We start from the raw sequence: 24,780 nt of genomic DNA on the forward strand, positions 1-24,780 counted from the left end.
CTGGGCTGCATTACAAAGAGTGTTGCCAGCAGGCCGAGGGAGGTGATCGTTCCCCTCGACTCAGCCCTGGTGAGACACATCCAGAGTGCTGGATCCAGTTCTGGGCTCCCCAGTTCAAGAGAAACATGGACAAAATGGAGCGAGTCCACCGAAGGACCACAAAGGTGATTTAAGGCCTGAAGTGTCTGCAATATGAAAGGCTGAGAGAGCTGGGACTGTTCAGCTGGAGAAGAGAAGGCTTGGGGGGGAATCTTATCAATGTGTATAAATGTCTGGTGGGAGATAGTGAGACCAGACCAGAGATATCACTCTTCTCAGTGATATCCGGCAGAAGGACAAGAGGCAATGGGCACAAATTGAAATACAGACTATTCCACTTAAACATACAAAAAACCCTGTTTTACTGTAAGTGTGACTGAGCACTGGAAGAGGTTGCCCAGAAAGGTTGTGGAGTCTCCATCCTTGGAGATATTAAAAAGCCATCCGGACATGACCCTCAACAACCGTCCCTAGCTGACCCTGCTTGGAGTAGAGAGAAGTTAAAGTTGATGATCTCCAGAGGTCCCTTCCAACCTCAGCAATTCTGTGTTTTTACATGATTGTGTATGTTTTCAAATGGCTAAAGTTCAGCCAATAGCAGTCCAATGGAGAGGCTATGTCTATAGACAGATACAGGGATGTATAGGTAATGAGTATCGGCTTGAGTTTTTAGACATATATATGTAGGTACACAGACTAGCTCTGCAGTAAGACTGTAATGGTATAAATCGATTCACAGTTTTGCAGCAATCCCAAACTAAGGAACTTCTAGTAACCTACAGGAAAGAATAGAAGGATTCAAGTTTCTCAGGAAGCAAGGGCCTCCATATATAATTTAGAAGCATGCAAATATCAGATTCAGTCCATCTCTTCCACAAAATACAGAATTAAACAGATGAAGAAACAGTTAACTTCTGGCTCACATAAGAAATCATCAGCTGTTGGTTTGGTTTGGTTTGATTTTTAATCTAATGGAAGTGGCACAAGTGAGGGCATTCTTGTGACATTTCTTATACAGGTGCATTCCAATTTTCTACTTCCACTGGGAGGCATCTACCCAATTTCCAATTTTGGTTTTAAATTAGCTCCAATTCGATATTTATCAGGGCCATCTACAAATCCTGCTAAGATCTTCGTGGCTATATGTTGTGTCCCAAATACCTTGTCTCAGGAGATGGTGTCACATAAAAAGAAACTCTGGAATCGGGTGGGAACTCAGCATTGTTCCTTATTGACTGCAGTATGAAAAAGGGCTGATCAAATATGTAGCTTGTCCCTGCACCTGTTTTCCTGTGAGACAAATTCCATGCTGACAGCACTTAAGATGGGAATTTCCATATAACATGAACACACATGACTGTCACTGAGGAAACATATTTCACTTTATTTGGTGAAGGGTAAGCCTGGCTTTAGGTGCACAGATGCATTCAGCAAAAATAACAGCAAATTACCAAAACAGATTACGAGTTGAACACTCTGATCTATAAATCCTTCCTTTCAGACAGACTTAGTGTGTTTTTAAAAGGTATCTGTAATATCATTAATGAGACCTGCATAATAAAAATGAACCATATTTTTGTATAAGAAACTATGAATAAGTTACAAGTTTAGCTTTTTGTTAAGTCAGTTTGAAGAAAATAGAGAACTAGACGTGAATAGTAAATAAATCTTAAAATGGAATGGCTGATTTTGTCATTCCTAGGGAAGGAATGCTACCTAGCTGTTAAACAGCTGCCCCACCTAAGATCATGAGACAACACTGTTACATTAATTTAAAGGAACAGCCAAAGGATGACTGGAGAGTTTGTAAGGGCTCCCTATGTTATTACAATGCCAGGGCAATGTGCCAGTCTGAAAAGCTTCACTCATGACATGCTGATAAACTCGTAGTGATAGGGTATCTTCCTCTAGCATGAGGGAACAGATCCTGAAGCTATGGATGGTTTATGCCCTTCCAGAAGCCACAGGGAATTATAAGCAATGTACTCATTTCCTCTAGTTCTCCTTTACCATTAACTGAAAATGCTTCTTTATGCATTGTGCTTTATGCATTCAAAGTGCTGAGAAACCATCAGTTAATTAAACTTTGCTTCACATCCACTATAATCATCTAGAAAGCAAATAATATTCTATCCTATTTTAAGGACAACCACAGAAATCAGAGTATCCTTTGTCAGAAGAAATCCTTTTCCATTGGTAGAATCAGGGACTGGGATAGGACAAAATTATATAATATAGTAAGTCAGTCAAAACAAGAAGTCAGCTTTAACATTTGTTCTGTGTTATTAAAATTATAAACTGTAAAGCTTGACACAAATTTAGGCGTATCACCAGTTCATTTTGTTCACAAAATATGAAATTCTATCAGGTTAAAATTTCTTTATGCTATCATACCTACAGTACTATTAATACCAGAAAATTAAGGCATGACTGTTTCTGCGCACTCAGAGCACCAATACATCATAGGTGAAAAAGTACTCAGAATTTTGTACAACTGCTATTTAAATTAGTTTAAAAATTAATGTCTACATATCATTAGGGATAAGTTTCAGAATACTCTAAATGTTCAAAACCTCTAGATTTTATTAATAGTTTTCACATATAGGGGCATTCCGTTTTTTTTCTGATCCTTAGTAACTAGGAAAATTAATATACATTTTATTTTTCTCTAATCTTTTTGTATTTCCAACTCAATTGGATTAAATAATAAAAAAGTGATCAACCAATATAATCTGGATTAAATTTTCTGAATAACCAATAAACAGTTGTATCTGAGGAGTCAAAAAACAAGTCAGACAGCTCCCAGCATAAAAAAACAATGTGCTTTATAACTAAATCTGGATTATTGAGACCAAGTGAGATTAGCTACATCAGGACAGATATATTTTTGTTCAGGACAGAAAATACATCTACATTCTTTTGATTTGAAGCATCACATATTTTTTTTTTATATAGCCAATTTTATCAAAATAATATATTACAGCTGGTTTAGTGCAATTGACTGGAAATAGGGCTATTTCCTTAGGACTTACCTTATCATTCACTACACTTTTTCCATCCCAGGCCCATCCTCGTTTTGTGAAATAATTTACAGTTGCAAATTCAATTAATGCAGAGAATACAAACGCATAACAAACGGCAATAAACCAATCCATAGCTGTTGCATATGCTACTTTGGGGAGTGAATTTCGAGCACTGATGCTCAGTGTTGTCATTGTCAACACAGTTGTTACTCCTGCAAGGGCACAAAAAACCAGAATATCAACAATTTTACTTGGATTTTGATTGTTAACAAAAATAAAAAACCAAAATTATTACAGTATGTTTGTGAAACACAATGAAAATTTGCTTATCTAAGTTGGTGACAAACTGCCAGAACCATATTAGAGCCTGCATCTGGAGCTTCCCTTGAAGTATTTTAGCTCAATTTTGCTGTCTAAACTCTTTTTCAATCAGCTGAAGATTTTACTTACAAGTGATAGATAATATTTAATTAACTTTTTTTTAGCTATCAGGACAGGTAAGGGACAAAATGAACAATTCCTTAATGGAATCATAATATTTTGCAGCATTACACTAATAATGATTAATATGTTAATGTTTGGTGGCTGGCTTCACTGCAGTGGCTGCAGTGGCACCCATCTTTACTGACAGTACCACACAAATTGACCTTTGCTAATAGAAATAATGATTTTTTTTTTTTTTTTTTTTGGCCAGTAGCTGTCTCACTAACCATCCTGTGACATAGTTGAAGACATAAACAGGTTAAGTTTTCATTCAGGTAACATGGATTTCTTCTAGAACAGCATATTGACTTGACATGCCAGATTATTATAACTGTGTATTATGTATCATAAAACAAGACTTCATGATCTGGGAAGATTGTTCTTTCACTGTGGCAGTTATTAAAAGCATTTTACAGTACTTTGTACATCATGAAGACCCAGTAGGAAGCCAGGAATTATACTCCAAAAAATCAGAAAAAAGAAACAGGGGAGGAGAGGAAGAGAAGAACAATTTTCTGAATCAGTTTTAGCAAGCAGAAATCCACAGCCACAAATGCAGTCTCCATTCCTTAAGTAAATCAGTTTTCCCACCTCAGGCTGAATCACACTTAGACAAACTGAACTACTCCCTTTGTGGCACACCATTAAATACTTCACCAGAATGAAAAGCAACGCAAAGTGATATACTTAGCACAGATCAGCAAACCTACACTCCATTATGACAGGCAAAGGAGATGCCATGGCAGAAATATTAGTAACAGCACATCACAGCCTCAACAACTACACACTCGTAAAATTGCTGTAAGAGGATGCTCAAGAGAAAGTAGGCACTCTCCCTAAGCCAGATCCTCCACTGTCAGCAATCTGTCCCTTGGGTTCTGCAGGATTGACCTAGCTCAGATTTTCCTTCTGCTACAAGAGAAGCATTTTTAACCACTGTGTGAGAGGGAAGAGAGGCAGCAATTACACCTACTCAGACCTCTTCAGGCTTTGCAATTTCCATCCCTCCTGTAAAGAATCTCCACCTCTGGGGGTGCTACATAGGATGACAGAGCAAAGCTAAGTGGACTCAGCCTCAGCACTACTCTCCCTTGATGCACTTCCAAATGCCTGTGCAGCAGGGAAAACAAGGCACAGAAACATCCTCCTGAGTCACACAGTATCCAGACACCTTAGCAAATATAATTCTCTAGTTGCTATTTTTCAGCCTCCATAAATTGAAGAAGTGGATTTGGTCTGGAATCAGCCGTGGCAGTGTTGGGATCTACTAGCCTATACAATGAACAGGAAGCAGCTATCATATGATATTGTATGAAAATGTGTAGACAATATATTTTGTAAAGAACTTATTCTCTCATAACACTTACACAACATATGGCTTAATTATTTTCAGCACCTCAGGGAAAAGGCAGTCTATCATACATATAAAATTATCACATGCAAATTTTAACACCAGTCCTGAGCTGCAGATAAATCATTTTAATTATACAGAAGTATCAGTAAAGTGATTGTTTCTCAGAGATAAGGTGACCTTATCCACATGTAAATATACACAGTTGCTAAGGTACTGTTCTGCTTAAGTCCTACCTTTTAGAATAAACTAATCTTCTGGAAGCCCCATTGGCTTCTTCAAAAATCTAATTTAAGATTAACTGCTGACCTTTTCTAGTCTCAATTAAAACATCATGAATTTACATCCTGTATCTTGCTACCAGTTGACAATTTCTCTAAAATGTTCAGCAAGCCACACCACTTTGTGACCCAAATGCTAATCAAACAGCACATTGTCAGACAATTGCCAATGCACTTTTATTTATTCCTTCACTCTATAAATTCAGTGATGTTCAAGCTACCACAGTCATTTAACCTGAATTGAGTGGGAAAAAATTGGACAGAAAATTTAATCTGTGATACCTGTCAGTTTGAGAATCTCTAGTATTTTTATACTTGCTATTCTTCAGTCAAAAGACAGATGATTTTGCACATTATAGTTAATTTGAAAAATCAGTATTATCAAGTCTTCTTTACAAAAAAGGACTGAATGGAAATAACCTGCCTCCTTGTTACTGCTAAACCTGAGAGGACTGAAAAATTATTAATGTGGAGGAATATGGTCAACCTGTAAAACAAAACACATTTATTTCTCAAAGATTTACCTTAAAACCCCACAAAACCCATACACTGACCAGATGAAAAACATTCCTCATTGCATTATCTAATCATAACACTAGTGAACTAAAATTAGTATAAAAACCAGTGAATAGATTGTCCCCCTACAATGAGGTAGTCAAAATATTAGAGGAAAACAATCTTCTCTCCTAAATCATGTACCACTCTGAACAGCCTAAACAATTTAAGAGGCTACATAAAGACTGCATGATATCTCACTATGATGTAGAAAGACCACAGTTTATATACAGGTCAAGAACTATCTTCTATAGCCCAGCACCCAGCAGATGTGGCACTGAACAGGTGCCAGAAGGACATGGACAGGTATCATCTTGTAAGCGACCATAAGCAGTCATCAGTTTGTCTTTAAAAAGGATCCAAAAAATAAACTGTTGGCATTTCCATTCTCCAAAGAGGACCAAGCATTTTATACTTGACAGTAAATATACCCCTACATCATTACAACTTTTTTCCTTAGCATCGCATGCCTATAAAAGCTAAATATCTTCTCACTACAGGTTTATCCATTCAGGCCAAGACTGGAGCCATTTGACTGCCTAGGATTTTTTTTATGGTGCTGTTTTTGAAACAGCATCTGCTCACTGAAGACAGGATATCCATCTCTAGGGCTGTAAATTCAACACTTTTCACTGACACTAAACTTATATATGTGGAAAATACCAGCTCTGTCATATTTTGGATTCCAGAACAGATGGATACCATTCAAGATGTGTTTAATTAGACAGCCGACTTTGGGCAAACAATTTCTGTCACTCAACAGTATAGAGCACTGCCACGCAACAGCCGAAGAGGTAAACTGAAAAAACCAGAAATGCCTAGCTAAAACCATACAGTGGAAATTGGAAGAGCGAGTACATAAATATTAGAGTTAAAATCTGTCATGATGACTAGCTTATGCCCACATTTGTGTGCAAAAGTCAGGCCACTCCTTGACAGGGACAAGTTCTTTTGGACCCTAATTTCACTCTTGTGTATCAACTGATTTTTCTAATCTGAACAGATTTTAGTCAACTAAATCATGTCCTAGCCTTCTTGTGTTAGTTAGAATGTGGACATCTCCTTTGCAAATGGAAGTAAAAGGCCTAATTAATGAGTTACCAAAGGACATTTCTGTAACAAAAGAGCTACTTCAGTTTTGCAAATAATTTGTACAAAATGCTTAAAATGTGTTCCATTTCTTACAATGTCATGCTACTCCCCCCACAATTTTATCTTTTAACCACAGCACGTCGCAAAGATACAAATAATGGTTGAAGAACATATCACAAAAGGATTGATCTATTACTTTTTTTATTAGGGAGCTAATTCCATTGCTCTATTATTTCACTTTTTCTTTTTTCTCAACAATAATTGCAAATTACGTAATTAGATCACTCAACCTGGTCCAAAAGCTGAATAGATTTATAAATACAAATAAAGAATGCATAAAGAAAAGACTCTCGTGCGTTTCACAGAGATACAGATTACTACTTCATTTTTTCACGTCAAGAGTAAACACTTGGAGGTCTAAAGAAAAGCTTACAGGTTCTGGAGACAGTGTAATTTTAAAGTATTATACCATAACATTTGGCTACACACCATACTGTTTCTTCTTTATTTATGAAATGAGTATGTATTACTTGAGAATACAATACAAAAGGAGCATACATTGATTCTGCTTAGATACTGGGAGGTAAGTCTGAACAACCATTGAGAGAAAGATTGTAGAAAATAGCTCAAGTGCTCTGTCTACCCTTTTTACTAAAAGAATAACACAAAAGGCCAGAAGCCTTTTTAAATAGCATGGGAGGCCAAGGACCATAACATAGTCTATTTCCAGAAAAGTTACATCCAGTCAGTCAGTTAAGCTACATATACATATCATGAAGTCGGTGCTCATGTTGCTTCCCTGTACAAATATTGAGCAATGAAGCAGAGCTCCCCATCCATCGACAGCCAGGCTAATTCCCAAAGCTGAACGGCAAGTGCTATTTACCCCAGCTCCAGTAGAAGTTGCATGTCATTATGTCACTGTTGGAACATGAGCTAGTGTCTTGGCACACCACTGTGCTGAGAAGACATATTAGTTTGTTTGCAGCCAGCTTAGTCTCTAACTGAGGACTACACTTTTCCTGGTAGGCTTGCCCACTGCCTACCACTAGAGTGCTATGTCTACAGCTAGCAGAAATTCCCAATTAAGAAATTATAGACTGAAAGTTGTGAGTGGTGGGATATCACAAAAGGTAATCTGCAGTATGTGAAAGGAGAAGTAAATACAGACAGCTGAGATTTTTTTCAACAAAATGGGAGAAGGTACCTTGTATATTCAGAATTGTTCAAAAGGAAGGGTCTACATTATTCAATTCCCATGTAAAAATAACCAGAGGACAGATCTGAACTCTCTTGGGATCCCCTTTCTGTAGTTGCACAATAAAATAGTCTGCCTATTTCAGGTCTAAATGGTTTTTTACTTCAAAATGTACTTTAATTAACATAGGTTCAGAAAAGATAAACCAAGAACAAGCAAAACACAGGTATAGGAATGCAGCATAAGAATACAATGATCACAGAGAACAGAGTCCTGACAAAAGAACATAGCTATGTGAATTTAAAATTCCGCATCTTGGAGAATGTACTAAAAAATATGACAACTACTAATTTTTGTTCTTGCCTGCTTCAGGTATCAAAGAATATGTATCTTACTACATTCATTTTAACATTCTCATTCCTATTCTGTGTGAGTTAAAACACATAGATAACTGTAGCATGAAGAAAACTAATTTCTGATTTTTCTGTCACCTGCATCTAATGCTGCTATTCAAATATATGTGATGCTTCTAAATGTTATGACCCATTAAAAATGAAGCGAGAATTCAATAAGCTGCACAAGATTAGTTTTGCTAATATTGTTGACACTAAATGCGTAACAATAAACACATTACTAAATGAAACAGATTGTAATCTTGCACTAAATGAAGGCATTATGAACCAGGCTTATTCTCTTTCGTTAAAAATGCAATCAAATGCTTTTCAAATTCATCTGCTAGAGAAAACACATTCAAGACTTATTTAATTAATGATGATAAAACTTTCTTCTTCCAATAATTTAAAGCAAAGTTGAAACAATATAACATTAGGCCGTAATTCATGTGGGATAGCTTAGGTCAACAATATTAAATAGATGCCATAAAGGAAAGGGATTAAAGAGCTCAACTATAAAAGAAGCCTCATTATACCAAGCCCTTAATGTTAACCTAGAACTTGAAACTACGTTGCAAGAGAATAGAAAGGGGGAAGAAAAGTAACTTCTTTCAAACATGAAATAATAAATGCTAAGTGGTGCTTTGAATAACTGGGAGTTATGTTTCTTTGAAAGGAACAGTACTCCACTAGTTAGCCCTTTCCAGGAGCTTGTAGCTCTCAAGAAGGTACTTGAAATAAAATCCTCATTGATTCTGAAAAACACTTTATCAAAACTAATACTTCCTACTTAATCATATTTTAATATTGATATATTTATAATACCATGCAAAGATGAGCATCCAGCAAGTGACTACACCATATAAAAACTAAAAATTAAGTATGATCAATAAAAATGTAAAGCAAAACTTCCTGCAATTTTTATATTCCATGCTGGAAGTAGCTTGTTTTAAACCACAACATTAACTTAGCTGTAGTATGGGCTTCATGTGTCACTGGGTGGAGTCTACCAGTAAGTACCACCCAAGTGAGACCTTGAGTGTATCTGCCCAGCTCTAACTGTCAAGATTAATTCCGTAGGAGCCAGAAAACAGTAAGAAGCAATAGATGAACTTTGTTATGAAACTGGCTAACTTCACATTTTTGTAACACATGCAGGCAGAAGACCAGAGGGTATCCAGATATCCCAATGACAACTACTGCCAGTAGGTATGGAGAAAGACTGGGAGATTCGCCTGGGGCTGCATGATAGCTCCTCAGGGGACATCCAACCCAATGCAGAAGGCTAAGCCTGAGGTTCAAATGCTGCATGCAGGGGCTAGGCTGCTCCATCAGGCAGAGCTTGAACATGTCTTGTTCCCCTGGGTTCAGGGTGCCCATCTAAGATGTCCTGGAGGGGATGGAGCCCTGACTGGTCCATGAGGTGCATGTCTGTGTGGCAGAAATAAAATACTATCATAGAAATTGCTATCTCCTCGATATACTCACTGTGCTTAGTAAACAGATTTCAGATTTTATGTCACTGGGTGGTGGTGTTCTGTTCTTGCAGCCATCCTACCCAGTTCCCTCAAGACATCCTGAAACAGGACACTGTTCATTATTCATATATGTTAAACCCCCAGGAGAGTAAAGCAGCAGGCTGCCATGCAGATATTACTTATTTAAAAAAAAACATAAATTAAACAATAAACTAAATCAAGAACAAGAAAGAGGTATGCACAAAGGGACACAACATTCCAGGAAAATTATCCTAGTGCCTTGTTACTGATGTAGTGCCTTGTTACCGATGACACAGTAACAGAAAGTGCATTTTAAGAAGAGAAGATGTGAGACTTTTTTTTTGACAAACCAGTTACACTGTCCTAAATGTATAGGAGGGGGTACAGAAAAGGGCAAAGACAGACATATAGAAGGATTTGACAGCGTACTTGCAAGGCTGGAAAACAGGAATGTGCATTTCGATAAGCAGAAATGGATAAATTCATAGAAGATTTTGAAGAAAGAAAAAAAAAATATCTGCCTGATAACTGCCTGGGAAAACATGGTAGAATTCTGGTCCCATTAAAACCACTGACCCATTTCATCTGACTTCAATAAGGCTCATATTCAAACCTGCAATTTTCACAATGCTTTGCGTGGCATTTTCTCTACCAGGAGAGACAGTAAGTGCTTTGTTGTGCATCATACTTAATATGCATTTGAGTTTGGCCTATTTTTTGAAGAGCGCATGGTGTTTACTGATGACTAATCACGCGATTTTATGCAGCGTTTCTGATGGCTGATTCCACACAGACATTACTTTCATTTTGTTGTGCTAGTCTGTTTTTCTTTAAAAGCAAACAAATTAAAAGCACTTTCAGTTATGCAAATAAGAATGACATTTGTTACTTTGCTTTAATAAAGAGAGCAAAACCTTATTGTAAGAGAAACACCATTATTTTGCACTGCTGAAGCTGTTCGCTGCCTTATAGTACATTCCAATATGAATTAGTGAGAAAGTTTTGCCCAGACCCCCAGAATAGTTTCTTTCAAAGAACTGCAGCATGCAAAGTTTAACACATTCAAATAATTCAACAAATTCAAATTTAATTTCCTTAATTTACTAATATATTTAGAAAGGTGCGCATCTACCAAGTACCAAAATATTTGGATAATATCAAGGTAAGACATTTCAGAAAATAATCTAAATTACTTTTTAAGTAGAAACATTATAATCTTTTCCATTCTGTGAAAATTTTTCCTCTTAAAAGAAGCAAGGATATATGGACAGTTCTTTCCTATGTGCTAGTTTCCAAAAACTTTAGGATTCTCAGGAGATCTGTAAGCTGCACTAAAAGCTGTTTGGACTAGAAATAGTATCACATTCTACAAACATGATAACTTGAATGAAAAAGGCCTTTACCAAGCAGACTTCAGAAATGCTTCCTAACAGCTTCAGCTGTTGCGAACAAAGCTAATGCTACTCAGTATACTCACCGAAGACTGTCCTGGCAGGTACAGATTCTCTGTTCAGCCAGAATGACACTTGAGAGAGAATGACAGTCATGATACAAGGGAGGTAAGTTTGAATGACAAAATAACCAATTTTTCTCTTCAAGTGAAAATGAGCCGTCATTACTGTATATTCGCCTAGGTGCCACAAACAAACAAAGTACAATGAAAGAAGAGGTTATCATCTTAAGAAAGTCCATTTCTTTGGTAAAAGAAAGTTTGACACATTTATGTGAACCAAATGTGCTAGGGTTAAATTGCATAGAACACATTTTGTAGTCAAAAGCATCCAAGAAAGTCTTTTGAGTACTACTACATCTTATTCCCACTGAACTCCAGTAAAGACCAGTGTTCAGGAACTTACAAGAACTCTCGTATGCCCTGACAAGAATTTCAGTTCTGCATATAAGCAACCCTCTGCATTCACACGAAGGCACCCTGAGAACTTAATCTACCGTCAGAAGGCAATCATGGGGGTCCATCACAGCCTGGCACATGTAGGAACACAGTCTAGAGTCTGGGAGACTAATCCAGTTTTTAATGCCAAAAACATGATGGAAGGAAAAAATGGTTGAAACCTGCATGCTTCACCATTTAGTAGACAAAAAGTGTCATTTACCATATGAAATTAAATCATTATCCCAGTCTTGGGTTACGAACATTAGGATTCAAGACTGAGCTCCAGATAGCATTAAAAAACAGTCACTGGGGACAAGTCCACCTCTGCAATCACCAGTTACTTATTAACTTGAACAAATCAGTAAAGTTCTGCTATGCGCTACTTGTACCATACATTAATAGACTATGCTTAATCTCTCACATTTTGCAGCAGTTTTTTTCAGTAGCCTTCTAACACCACCAGCAGTGCTTATGGTCTTCATAGCCGAGTGAGTGCCTTTTTCTTCAAAATACCTTTTACTAACCTGTACTTGATTTAACTGTCTCTTTCCCAATTGTTTGGCCTAAAAGATCATACTGATTCAATCTTGAGCCATCTGGTGCCACCTGCACAGAATCTGAAGCATTGTAAGTCCAAATGTATGTCACTTCTGAAGTTGTGTATGCATCTGTGGGAAATAAGATAAAGTATTTTGTCAGCAATTTAAATGAAACAGCTTCCATCAAAACTCATAGAATTAGAAGAGCTACTTATTTTTCAAAAAAAACCACCCCAAAAACTTAAAATGATACAGTAAAAAATATGTTTGGCCATTTAAAATAGCTTTACTATAGTGTAAATGCCTATTGCAGCATGGGAACAGGGCACTCATTTGTGATCTTATTAACCACAATTCATTGCTATTTAATTACAAACAACTTCTCTTCTACACTGTTAAAAAACTTGTCAGAGATTAGATATTATATGTATCCTAAAATTTATGGTAAACCAGATGAAAAGAACAACAATTTGCGAGATTTAGGACACACAATATTTTTGAAAATTCATTCCTATATTGTTCTGACTTTCCATTGTCCCCACTTTTGACTTTGGGAGTCTATCATCACAAGCATTTTGTTACTAGCTTAAATTCATACCTAAATATGGGAAGCCAGGTTCAGTGGCAATGCCCTTAACAAACTTGTAGTGGCTCTGTGCCTTGCCCAGTGTACCCTCTTAAATTTCACTCATTGGCATTTTTTTTGTGGGACACGCTGACATTAAGCAGGCTGCTCTCTCAGTGCATTCATGATCAAATATACATTTAGCCTAGGGTCTGTCAAAATAAACTAGAACGAAAGCATATCAACACTGTATTTTAAATAGCATTAATGCCTCTCCAGTAAGAAAGAAAGAAAAAAATTGAGTATGTCCTGCAAGTTTTTCCAGTCTAATACTCTACTAACAAATGGAGTATGAAAAGAAAAGGGTAAAACCACTGATGGAAGAAATCATGTGTTCATTTTGATTGACTGACACAAGTACATTTTAAATCTTATACCATAACTGTAGTGAAGTGAAAAAGAAAAGCAACATTTCTCCTTTGGCTGCAAACATCTTCACTTGCGAAATCTCTGGAGGCCCAGAAAGAAGCTTCTTCATCCAACTAGCCATAAATTGCATGACTAACAAAATCTAGCAGGTGGGTAGCATGTAGAGATTTTTAACACTTCCCTTCTATCTTTCCAGCTTCCCACAGGAAGACCTCTGCTTCAATGCAAACCAGCAGTATTGCCAATTGCTGATTTGTCCCCACCCTCCCCGCTGTTGGCTAGACTTTTTGATAAGGATAAAGAAAGAAAGGCAATCTATTAAGCTACAGCTTCTCCAATACATTCAGTTTGGCTTTGCTCTTATGTATAAAAAAGACCCTGAGACATTCGTACAGGCCGATGATCCTCCTAGCAATGTAAGATTAGTGGCATACGAAGAGCTGTGACAAATATATACCACTGGCAGACTTGCCTTGGCTAAACCAAAATCCTCAGGATTCCTGCTTATTTTCACCTCTATTCATCACTCAAATTCTAGAATAAAAGCTGAAAAATGCACAGTAGTCTAGAAATGAGTTCTGGGTAAAGAAATAAAATGAGCGTGAAGCCATTCAAAATGAACAGAAGTAGGAGTCCCCTGGATTTGCCAACAGGCTAGAGCACAGGTGCCTATGGGGGAAATGGAAGGCAGCTTTTCTAAAATCACATTGCTCACAGTTTGAATTCTCCTGTTTACTAGAAAATCAGAAACTGTGGGTAGAGAACAAAGAACAAATTAGCAAGCAAAAAAAAACCCAATAAAATAAACGGAGGAAAAAAAAAAAAAGAAACTGTTCACACAAAGTCTAATATACCTAGTCAGAAGGGTTTCTGACTTAGGAATGCAAATGAAGTCATACTATAAAGTAGCCTCTTGGCCTAAGTATCAGCTTCATTATTACGGGTTTTTTTAAGTTTTTTTGAAGCTACGTATGAGTCTTTTTTCCTCCCACACCTTATAAATCAAACATACATTGCTGCGTACAGATATATATATTTATTGTTAGTCAGTAGCCGATTTTGGGTAACATCTCTGGTGTTAGTTAAGTTATATTATGTATTATAAATATAATATTTTGGGGGCAAAAAAGGCTACATGATACAATTATTAATTCTATGATCTTTTATCTCCATAGGTAAGATTTCCCTCTAGTGTGGAAACATCATCAGAAACACAGGCTTGGTTTAGTTTGCTCCAAACTCCAAGGAAAAGGATATGTCATGGTTATGGGGAGAGTGTGCACAGTGCTCTGACAATGTTCATCTGGTTCATGATGTCCTTCAAGGCAGCATATCACCTGTTTGTAACAGCTGCAATTAATGTAAAATCAGTCAGAATTTAAAGGTATTAACTGGTTTCCTCAAAAAAACATTCCCTTTCCTGGGCCCAGCAGAGAACATAGGCTGCAGCCAAAGAAAAAAAGAAAACCTTTTAGTGTACAAAATCCAGGAAATATATATAATGTGATCCTAATTCACAAAGAAGAAGAAGAAAGGCTGTAATATAGGCAAATGAAGTTATCCTGCTGTTAAAATAATACTAGTGAGATCAAAGTCCACCTGTCTATAACACGCAGATGCGCTAATGAGCGAAATTCTTTATCACAAGAAGCCATTTGTTGTTGCCTTCATTGACTAAGAATGTAAAAACAAATATCATTAACAATAAAGAGAAAATAAATGTTTCATAAATGAAAACGAACATTCTTTGAAGTCTTTAATCTGCTCTTCATTAATACTACACAGGCTACATGCACCCAGGTCTGCATTCATCGGTATGGATTGCGCTCTGGAATAAAAGTAGCTCAGTGCAGTGCTGAATTAGGTGCATAGCATTTATTGTTAACTGGAGTCAAGAAAGCTTTAAAATATGTTAGAAGACACAACACTGAATAGAGAAAAGAGATTTCAATGTGTCAGGTTACACATTTTTTAGAAAGTACTGTCTTGTGTTTTAAACTTCTCATCTAACAACTTACTGAAACAAAGTCATGCTGAGCAATGTTAGATATTCACTAACCAAAGGCTATATTTCTCTTTATATACTCACAGCTGCCAAATTTCAGTGGGCATGAGTGAGCATCCATAGGGAAGTCCTCCAAGTGCATTGGACATTCGGCTTGGACTGTAAGCCTAAAAGGCAAAAGACCGCTATGGATTTAAGTCAGTTAGCAGGACAAGAAAATCAATTCCACAGAAATGAACAGAGTTCATGCTGATTTAGGAGATGAAACTGAAATGTTATATTAAACTAATTAAAATTTAAATCAGCTCTTGCTTCTTCCCTTTTATGTGTTCCTTTGGAAGGCATTGACTTATCACATCAAAAACCTAAAAGAGCTGACCTCAAAACTGTGAGCAAAGGCCATTTAAATGAAAATATAAATTATGTAACTGCAGGTTGTTAAGAACACTCATTTTCTTCTCATAATGTTCTAAGGTACACGTGTGATTATATGACTCTCAAAGGCTCATTACAAAAGCACATAAAATACAGTTAATTTGCCAAAGGACTGTGCTCCATAGTTTTCTGAATTTATTTTTTTTTACAGTTTGAATGGAAGATGTAGAAAAAAACCCATTTGTGTTCTTTCAAAAGATTGCTGCTACTCATTCTCCATGTTACTTGTGATTATTTTTATTTATGTATAAGCATGACAGTATGTTAACAATGCATTCACTTTTGCTCGTTTTGTGAAAAAATCCCACCAATATCCCAGTATCAAATATGGGCATTAACATGATAAAAAATAATTTTAAACAGTTTGAAGAAAGTTTTTGACAGACTTTTCTTTCCCATTATTTTTAATTAAAAAAAAACAAACAAACACAGCTCTGTTTCTCCTTCCTATCCTGTAATTCTCCTCTGGGTAGAGATTTTTTTTTCTGGATGTCTTTGTTCCTCTTCAACCAGCCTCAAACATCAGCTACATTCCCTTGTACTCCCAGTGGTTCATAGTCACTGTATTCCCCACTATGTTCTCCCACCCTTCCACCCAAAAATATTCAATATTTCTATTCCCACACTCCCCAGGAAAGTTTTTCTGATGTCAAGGGGCAGAGAGAGAGAAGAGTCACCAAACAGCTGAAGGCAAAGGACAGACCTGCAGAAGCCTCTGATGTAAATCACAGTATCATTTTAAACAGAGATAAAAATGGCTGTTTAAAATCTAGACAATGAACAACAGTTTACACATTAATCTTATACCCTCAGAACCAACATACTTAACGTCATGAAAATGCTTAGTTAATTCTAGCTGACATGACCCATCTTATGTTCTTTAAAAAAATCCTTCACAATGGTTTCAAACAGTATTTCTTATTATTTATAGCATATGATTATAATACCTTCTGGAGGGAGAGAATTTCAGTCAGTTATACAAATACAAGTTCAAATATATTCAAAAATACTCAATTTATTTCCAGCAAACTTTTCTCAACCTCTCCAACCACCACACCATTCAACATTATTAGCAGTCTACCCTTCAACACTCAATACTATAAGGGTTTGGGTGTTGTATAGTAAATCAGGCTTAAAGGATGCTGGCATGGCTGCATGGAAAAAATTGCACGTTTGCTTTAGATCTCACATTTTCTATCTTACTTAGGTTGGGGATTTTAAGTCTACATTCACAAACTCAATTTATTAAATATCCTCAAAGAAAAAGAAAGGAACTAAATCAAGGGTTTCTGAAAATTTGGATAAAAAAATTCCAAAAAACTCATATAGGTAACATTATTGCAAAAAGAGTAATCAAAGAAGAAATCAGTCTTAAAAAAATGCTGCTTATGCCTGTACATGATACTTATAATTTTTCATAAATTATTTTCTAAGCAAATTTAATACGTTTTACCAGCTAAATGTTTCTCTTAGCTGCTAATCATCCACAGGATGCAAAAATTAAAAAGCTAAGTAAAATATTGTAATTAGATATAAAGAAAGTTATTACAGAGTAAGACATATTTTCCCTGTAGTTCTTGCTGGAAAGAATTTGAGGCCTTATTTCTTCTTCTTCTTTATTTTTTATTGCCACTGATCTTAATATATTTGCTTAAGGGCTCACATGGTCGGTACAATGGCTACAGTAACAGGCAAAAGTCATATACTATTTCAATTGTTCTAAGATGGAGTTGGTAAATTTTGAGTATTCTTAATAATTCTTACACACCGGTTCCCATCTGAAGGTCTCAAAGCACTTTATGCAGGTGGTCAGTATCTTTTGTTACATTATAGAGGTATGAAAACTGAAGAAGAAGTAGGAAAACTGATCTAACTCATAATCAGCCAACAGACTTGTAACAGAACTGGAAACAAAACATACGTTTTCCTAGCTTTCTTACCACGGGGAGAGAAATGAAACAAAGGAGAGTCCTCCTGGAAACATATTTAATTGTTATTTGGAAAAGTAACATACCTGAAAATAGCTTGAGTAGAGAACAGATGAAAAGACTTACCTCATGGTGTACAAGAGAGTCCCATCATCTTGGATTCGTAGAAGCTTGTTTGGCATTGTCATGTTATGAGCCACTGACTTCTTCCCATTGTGAAAAAATGTATCTGGGGTCCAGATTTTGCTGGCCATTAAGTTGTTCAATCGAAGAATGTTCATTGGGCCCTTAAACTTTAATCTCTCATCCTTCCATCTCTGACGGAAGAAAACATCTATTGTGTATTCCTGCAATGGAATAAAGATATGCTTTTTTTCACACAATGAAACATTCATCTGCTTTTTGAGGGACAAAACAGAAAAGCTCTGGTTGCAAAAATTCTCTTGGTAAAATTGTCAAGGGAGAACAAACATCACATAAAATTGTGTAACACTGAGAATAATAAACAGGAAGCCAATTTATTAAGGGTATGACATTCTCCTTCATGACTGTTAGCTGTTGTTTGTATATCGAACCCTTCGAATATTTAGATTTCTGTACCTGATACACATAGTATGTGTGACAAGGGTAATTTCAATAAACACAGCTATTTTATGTTAAGAAGTAAGAAAAAAATAAACAGAAGGATATTAAATAGTTCCTGCAGCAGATGCACCTGAAGAAGAGTAACCCAGCATTTCAAGAGCACGGAGAATGGCTGAAACTGAAAGGAAGGAAACAAGGCCACCCATAAAGGGTACAATGTATCCAGGCAGACTGACATAAGGAAGATTTTTCCAAAGAGGACAGTAAGGCTCTGTAGTGGTATGGATTTTATTAACAAAAGTACATAGGCAGGGAACAATAGCTGATGATTAACAGGTGACACACACTGCCTGCTGAGCTTTGATGCTTAGTCTTGGGAAGGAAGTACAGCCTGGAGAAAAGGATGCAAGCAAAAACAGACTGATGACCTAGACCAGATGCCTGTGTCACTCAGTGCTGGGTATCCCATCTGCTGGGTTTTGTTGCTGTTCTAAACAAACAAACAAAAAAGATACTGATTAAACATTGATAATGTAAATTCATCAACTAACTTCAAATTGGATCTGTAAATGGATTTAGTGGTTTGCTACTGTCAGCACAGCATATAAATTGGAAATGGAAGAGCTTTAAAACTTTGTTGGAAGCAAACTGTATTCTGTGTATTGGCAAATGCTATCTTGGTGCAATTTCAGCTTTGTTGGACAGGTACAAAATGGACCCATGATTTCAAAATAGTATGCTACAACAGTCTGTACTATTGCAATTACTCTGCAAATGCTACAGTTTATGTAAACCATTTTCGAGTAAATTATCTTTGAATGGACAAGTCCTGATAAAATTCAACCAATATAAAATATTCAAGTGATTTCAATATAAAAGTGATTTCAAGGAACTTAGCCCCCATCACTTTCTGCTAGCTCCCTTGTGTGCTGATTAAAAAGGCTTAAGTTTTTCCTCAGCCAATCATAAGGCGGTACAAAAGGAGTGCTGAGTAGACAGCGAGAAATGACAGTCCTTTTCAGCTCCTTTCGTCTGTGAGACAAGGAGCTGTGAGGACCTTTTCCAGGTCAGGGCCAGAGGCTAAGACAAGCATGTGGAATAAAGGAAAGAGAATTCTGTTACCTGAAGGAGCATGGCAGGGGCAGGAGAGAAAGCAGTCATTAGGAACTGTGTCAGGTGCCTGGGGAGATCTTTTTGGAACGATGTAATGGGATACTTATAAACTAACCTGACGAAAACCACAGGTGCAATTTTTAGCTATATCAAGAGGTCTTATATTACTACGATACAATTTTGTCATTTTGCTAATTAATTGAAATTATTGTTACTCAACCAAATATTAAATAAAACTAACAAAACAGTACACTGAAAATTAATTTGCTTGGGTTTCTTTAACGCCAGTTGCTATTTTCTCTAATAATATGTTAGTAAATATCTCTGTGAAATACAGAATTATGCACTTCTAAAACATGTATTTCTTTGACATCACACCTGATCTTTTACTGTCTCTCATCACTGCCAAAGACACTGCCTCGTGACAAGTAATCTGCCCATTTCTCTATGATAGATCAGATTCAATTATCCTGTTTTATTTGCTGATGTATATGTTGTTTTATTTGCTAAATATTGTGTGACTTAAAATCCCATTTACAAATTCCAAGTTATCTATCAGTTCCATTGTAGACCATGGTAAGTCACAAAACACATAAAATCACGGAGGATCAGGAGCAGCAGGAACAGTGTGCTTGAAGCAGGGGGAATATATGAAATCTGGCAAGAAATACCAGGTAATTCAAGGGAAACAATTGCCCTAAAAGCCTCCTTGTAGTTTCTGTCTGAGGGGCTTTGCCAATAAATCATTGCTATGTGTAAGATTGATGTTTCAGGTATAAGGAAGTGGAAAGAGCCCGAGGGAGTCAGACTTTGAAATCCGGCTGAAATTCAGCAGAAGTGAGTGGTAAGTCCTACAGGTTCCTTTGACAAATATCCCTGCACATAAATGATTAGAATATAAATCTTAAGTTTTTGTAATGTTGCCATCAATAGAGAATTTCAAAGGTCCCGCTGCTTCGCTGTCTTCCAACATATATAAAAAGAATTACATGAGAGATAAAATAGAAAAAAAAGCAGACATGAAATGCCACTAAATCAAAACAGCAACATTTCAAAAAAACCACATCTGATGCATGGCAACTGCTTAGGAAGTGGAATAAGCAGGATAGAATCTAAGCTGCAGCCTTGAAAGATCCCACCAATAAATCTCTGACTGATCCACAGGTAATTCTAATCTCCCCATCCAATCCATGCTGGAAATCTTTATTTGCAGAACATACCATTTAGAAGATGGAAACAGGGAATAAACCAAGGTTTGGTGTGAATGATCATGAACACCTTCTCCTTCCATTTACCACAACAGTAATAAAATCTCACATAGTTCTTAAATAACTTATGTTTCTATAGACCTCAGTGCATTTTTCAAAGGAAGTATTGGGATCTCAATTTTGTTTGAATGGAAACCAAGGCACACAGATGAAATTAACTTGTCCCGGTCCATTTACAGAGTGATTATGAAAAGCAAAATACAATCCATGCCTTTTGCATCCAGTGCTATATTCACTGATCCCATGTTCCCTCCTGAGCCAAATCTATTCCACTTATGATGATGAATATCCCTTCATATTCATATAATATGAAGATTACCATACAAAACAAATGAAAAAAGAGGAAACTATTAAAGTATTTTGAATATAATCAATGCAATAAAAAGCCAGCATTTATCAAAAGATGCTACATAAAGATTTTGTAACTATTTCCTATTCCATATATGTACCACTTTGTGGTAAATGCTGTGTAATGTTTACTTTCTAAGCAAGACTAACATTTTGTTAGAAATGCAAACCTGGACTCCAGAAAAAAAGACTCAAATTAATACCTGATACTCGTTTCATACACTCTGCAGATATTCTCCTGTATGAAAAAACCTGTGCTGTCTTTGGACATTACCAAACCACTCTCCACTATATAGTGCAGTATCTCCACAAAATCACAAGAGCATACTTCCTGGACTACAAAGGACTCCTGTGATCATTTCTAGACAAGGAAATGCTTCCTTCTGATTTGTGTCTGAAATAGTGCTTTCACAGCTGGGCTCTAACACAGTACAATTAAACATAATCTTTCAAATATGTATTATACCAGCTTACATGAACTTTTAGGTACAGATGATGAGATTCTTACCACAGTGTTAAGAAGCACTTGAGCTTCTGCCAGTTCAATGTTCAGTAGAATAAAATGGTGAAGGAATTTCATTCTTCTTTTAATATGCAGTTGTTGTGCATAACAGTATGCACAGAAAAAAATACGTTAGTATCTCTGGGAGAAGCTTTAACTGACCTGAGTATAAGCAATCCCTCCTCACTACATGGCAGTCTTCTTTTTTTGCTAGGCCAGATTTGTATGGGAAAAGTTCAAACAACAAAAAATGTACTCTCATCCTCTCAGCTAATGGTTGGCAGACTTTGGAAGTCTTTGCATCTGGATTAAAGATGGAAGTGTTCCAAACCTTTCAAAAATTGTGAGTGTCCATTAGCAAGCAGCATTGTCATGGAGCAGACTGAACATTTTATTAATCCGTCTCTGGAACACAGCATTTTGTTTACTGAATAGTTCAGGCCAGAGTTCCTCATTCCCTACTTGTAAAGATTCTTCTCAGTCAATTCTCTAAAGAAAGTTTGGCTTTTTCTTGACCACTGTTAAAGCCATTAATGGACACACATATACAACCATGAAAGCAAATTTTAAATACTGTAAAATATAAAACTTAAAAAAAGCAAATACAAAAAATTAAAAATAAGGAAAAGGGAAAAAGGCACACATACCTTTTTATTGATTCCTTAAAGACAGTCAGAAATACTGTGGTTGATATATTGACAAGGTAAACACCTAAGATTCAGGGACCTGTATCTCACCTACCTAATATAGGGGCTTCATATTGATATTTATTTTTACATTACTATAACTTCTTAATTTTAGTTCTTAAAAAGCACAGTCTTGGTGTCATATCCACCTTAAGGCAATGTGTAATTTTTCTTTCAGTTTAGCTTAAAAACATTAACAATATTAGTATGCAACTAGTACTGTTGAATACTAACATGGCTGGTATGCAAATAAGTATCAAAACCACTTCCATGAAAACCAAGAAGGAGTTTTAGACAGGAGACTCAAAAAAATGCGATTATTCAAAGCAAAATAATCTTCCCAGTATATGCATTCTTGCTATAATCTGATATTTGTGGGCTTGATAAGTGCAAGTTTGTGATGGAACTTCTGCAAATTAATTTACCAAACTTCCTCACTAAGCATTTGGATCTAGCTTTTTAGTGAATGCTGAAATTAGCTTTACAGTGGGAAGCTCAAACTGTAAGTTTGTTGTCTTGGTCATTTCATTCTCTGTGGGATAGATTTGTGCATGGTGCAAATGGCATACACAAGAGCTAACACGCTACAACAGTCTGCAAAACCCCATAGCTCTTGAAGTATGCTGTTGTATGGCTTGGCTTTACCTAGGTCTGTCTACCAGACTGGACAAACAATGTTTCTACCATCTCCATCTCACTTTCTACTTATCTCTTCTCTTAAAAAAAAAAAATAAAAAAAAATTGTCTAACAGTATCAGTATTGAAAAGAGTTCAGGATGCAATTCTCCTCTCCCCCAAAACCCCTTAACGCTCCAATCACAAACAGTGACTACTCACACTCTGTAAGAGTACTTCACTAGCTGTCTATCTAACATCAAATCTCACTGCACAGATGTATAAACTGAGTCCATTTGTTTTTTTCCAAAACTTACCTTCTGATGTGTACAAAACACAGAACATAGAAGGAAATAGCAGATGGCCAGAAATTCCTTTCAGGTCTTTGGGAGGTGCGGATCTTATACACTCGTGAATAGAATTCTTGAAAATATTCTGAATAAACTCCCTTATGAAGGAGGGTTGTGGTCTGAAACTGCACTATTGGTTATTTATTATGAAAATCCTTAACAGCCCTGTTAAAAACTTAAACACTATCCTATCACTGCATTTCAAAGGAACATGTACTCATTTTTAAATACTTTTAAATAAAAAGTAATGTCTGCCAGATATATACGACCTTTAATACTATAAAGAATATGTGGTATATTCCTAGGGAACTGTAGTATGATTCTCCTCTATTTGAAGAACTCATTTCAAGCCTTTTATTTCTGCTTCGTCTGCCATCTTCAGTCATTTTTGTCTAAGCATTTAATCTAAACATGAAGTATTTGAAAAAAATCTGGAAAAAATGTGTTTAACCAGTTTGAATGATAGTGTCTAGGGAAGAGAATGTCTTCCTATTCATATCCGTTCATGAAAAGGACCTTCTCTGAATGATTTTCTCTCTCTTTCTTTCCATAGAACTGATGTAGAATGAACTCTGAGTCTAAAAAAAGCACTGAGAAGGGATAAGAGAGGAATGTGAAAGATACGAATAGGGATTACTTAGAAAAGAGACTACAGAATATTATTCATGCTGCTGTTACTGAAAATACAAACACTTCTTGTTACCTTTTTTTATTCAGACATGGAGAAAGAACAACCCTAAAACACAATGGGTGCCTGGTGCCAGGGACAGGAATCCAAACTAGAGGTACACCGAAAGCTAATGTCAGCGAAGGGCTTGGACACAGACTCTGACAAATCAATCTCCAATATTGATCCACTTGGGCTTGATGCTGTACAGGTGAACAAGCCTTCCCAACAGAATAAAAGGACAGAAATTCTGCAAGAGATCATGTGAGATACCCTCCTCAAAATTTCAGCCCATGGATTTAACTTGCAAAGGCAATGACCTGAGCCTATAATAAAAGGGAATAGAGCAATCAATTTATTGACTTTTCAGAAACATATCAACGATAAAAAGACAACCTAGATGCTCCCCAACACCCAAGAAGGCCAAGTGTATTTATCATTTCTGCTTGCCTTTTACTCTCTAGTCTTCTGTTACTGAGTTAAAATAAAAGCTACAGTAAAATAATTGCAGTGCTTTTTTTAATCTTTGTGAAAAAAATCATCTTGATGTATTCCCTTATTGTGTCCTGACTTACAAATCATACAACCCCTGTAAAGCTTCTCTCCAGTTAAGGAACCATAGCTAATAATTAGACTTTGAAACAGCTAAAAAATAAGTTTCACAGAAAAAATACAAAATCTGAAGTACAAAATGGAATGAGGAAATCTGAAAAACCGACACAAAAAAAGAAACGCGGTTCCCAGTTCAGCCACTCTCTCTAAAGAACCATCCTCATTTGTAGTGAGAGATGTTGCAACAATCCTTTCGGTCATTTCTGGATTTGACCTTCAGCTTTCATTGAAAATTTCTGTTCTGGTTATATTTGAAAAATCAGAAATGCTTATTGAAAGTTTAATCAAAAAGTGACAAGATGGAAGTGAGTGCAGCGAAGAACTAGCTG

At 36.3% G+C, this 24,780-nt stretch overlaps 1 protein-coding gene across 2 annotated transcripts in view; it reads right to left on the reverse strand.

The window, feature by feature from the left end:
* Nucleotides 1–24,780, reverse strand: part of GABRA2 (gamma-aminobutyric acid type A receptor subunit alpha2) — a 65,044-nt gene that overhangs the window by 8,183 nt on the left and 32,081 nt on the right. The window contains exons 5-9 of one of the 2 annotated variants that reach the window (XM_030042768.1): nucleotides 17,832–18,052; nucleotides 15,427–15,509; nucleotides 12,329–12,472; nucleotides 11,391–11,543; nucleotides 3,072–3,274 (exon numbers count right to left, since the gene is read on the reverse strand). In XM_030042768.1, coding sequence (XP_029898628.1) covers nucleotides 3,072–3,274; nucleotides 11,391–11,543; nucleotides 12,329–12,472; nucleotides 15,427–15,509; nucleotides 17,832–18,052 — 804 coding nt within the window. Of the gene's footprint in view, nucleotides 1–3,067; nucleotides 3,275–11,390; nucleotides 11,544–12,328; nucleotides 12,473–15,426; nucleotides 15,510–17,831; nucleotides 18,053–24,780 lie in introns of both variants that reach the window. The other variant, XM_030042860.1, reaches the window with a different exon arrangement.

This window comes from Aquila chrysaetos, chromosome 1, assembly GCF_900496995.4.
Source record: "Aquila chrysaetos chrysaetos chromosome 1, bAquChr1.4, whole genome shotgun sequence".
NCBI lineage: Eukaryota > Metazoa > Chordata > Aves > Accipitriformes > Accipitridae > Aquila > Aquila chrysaetos.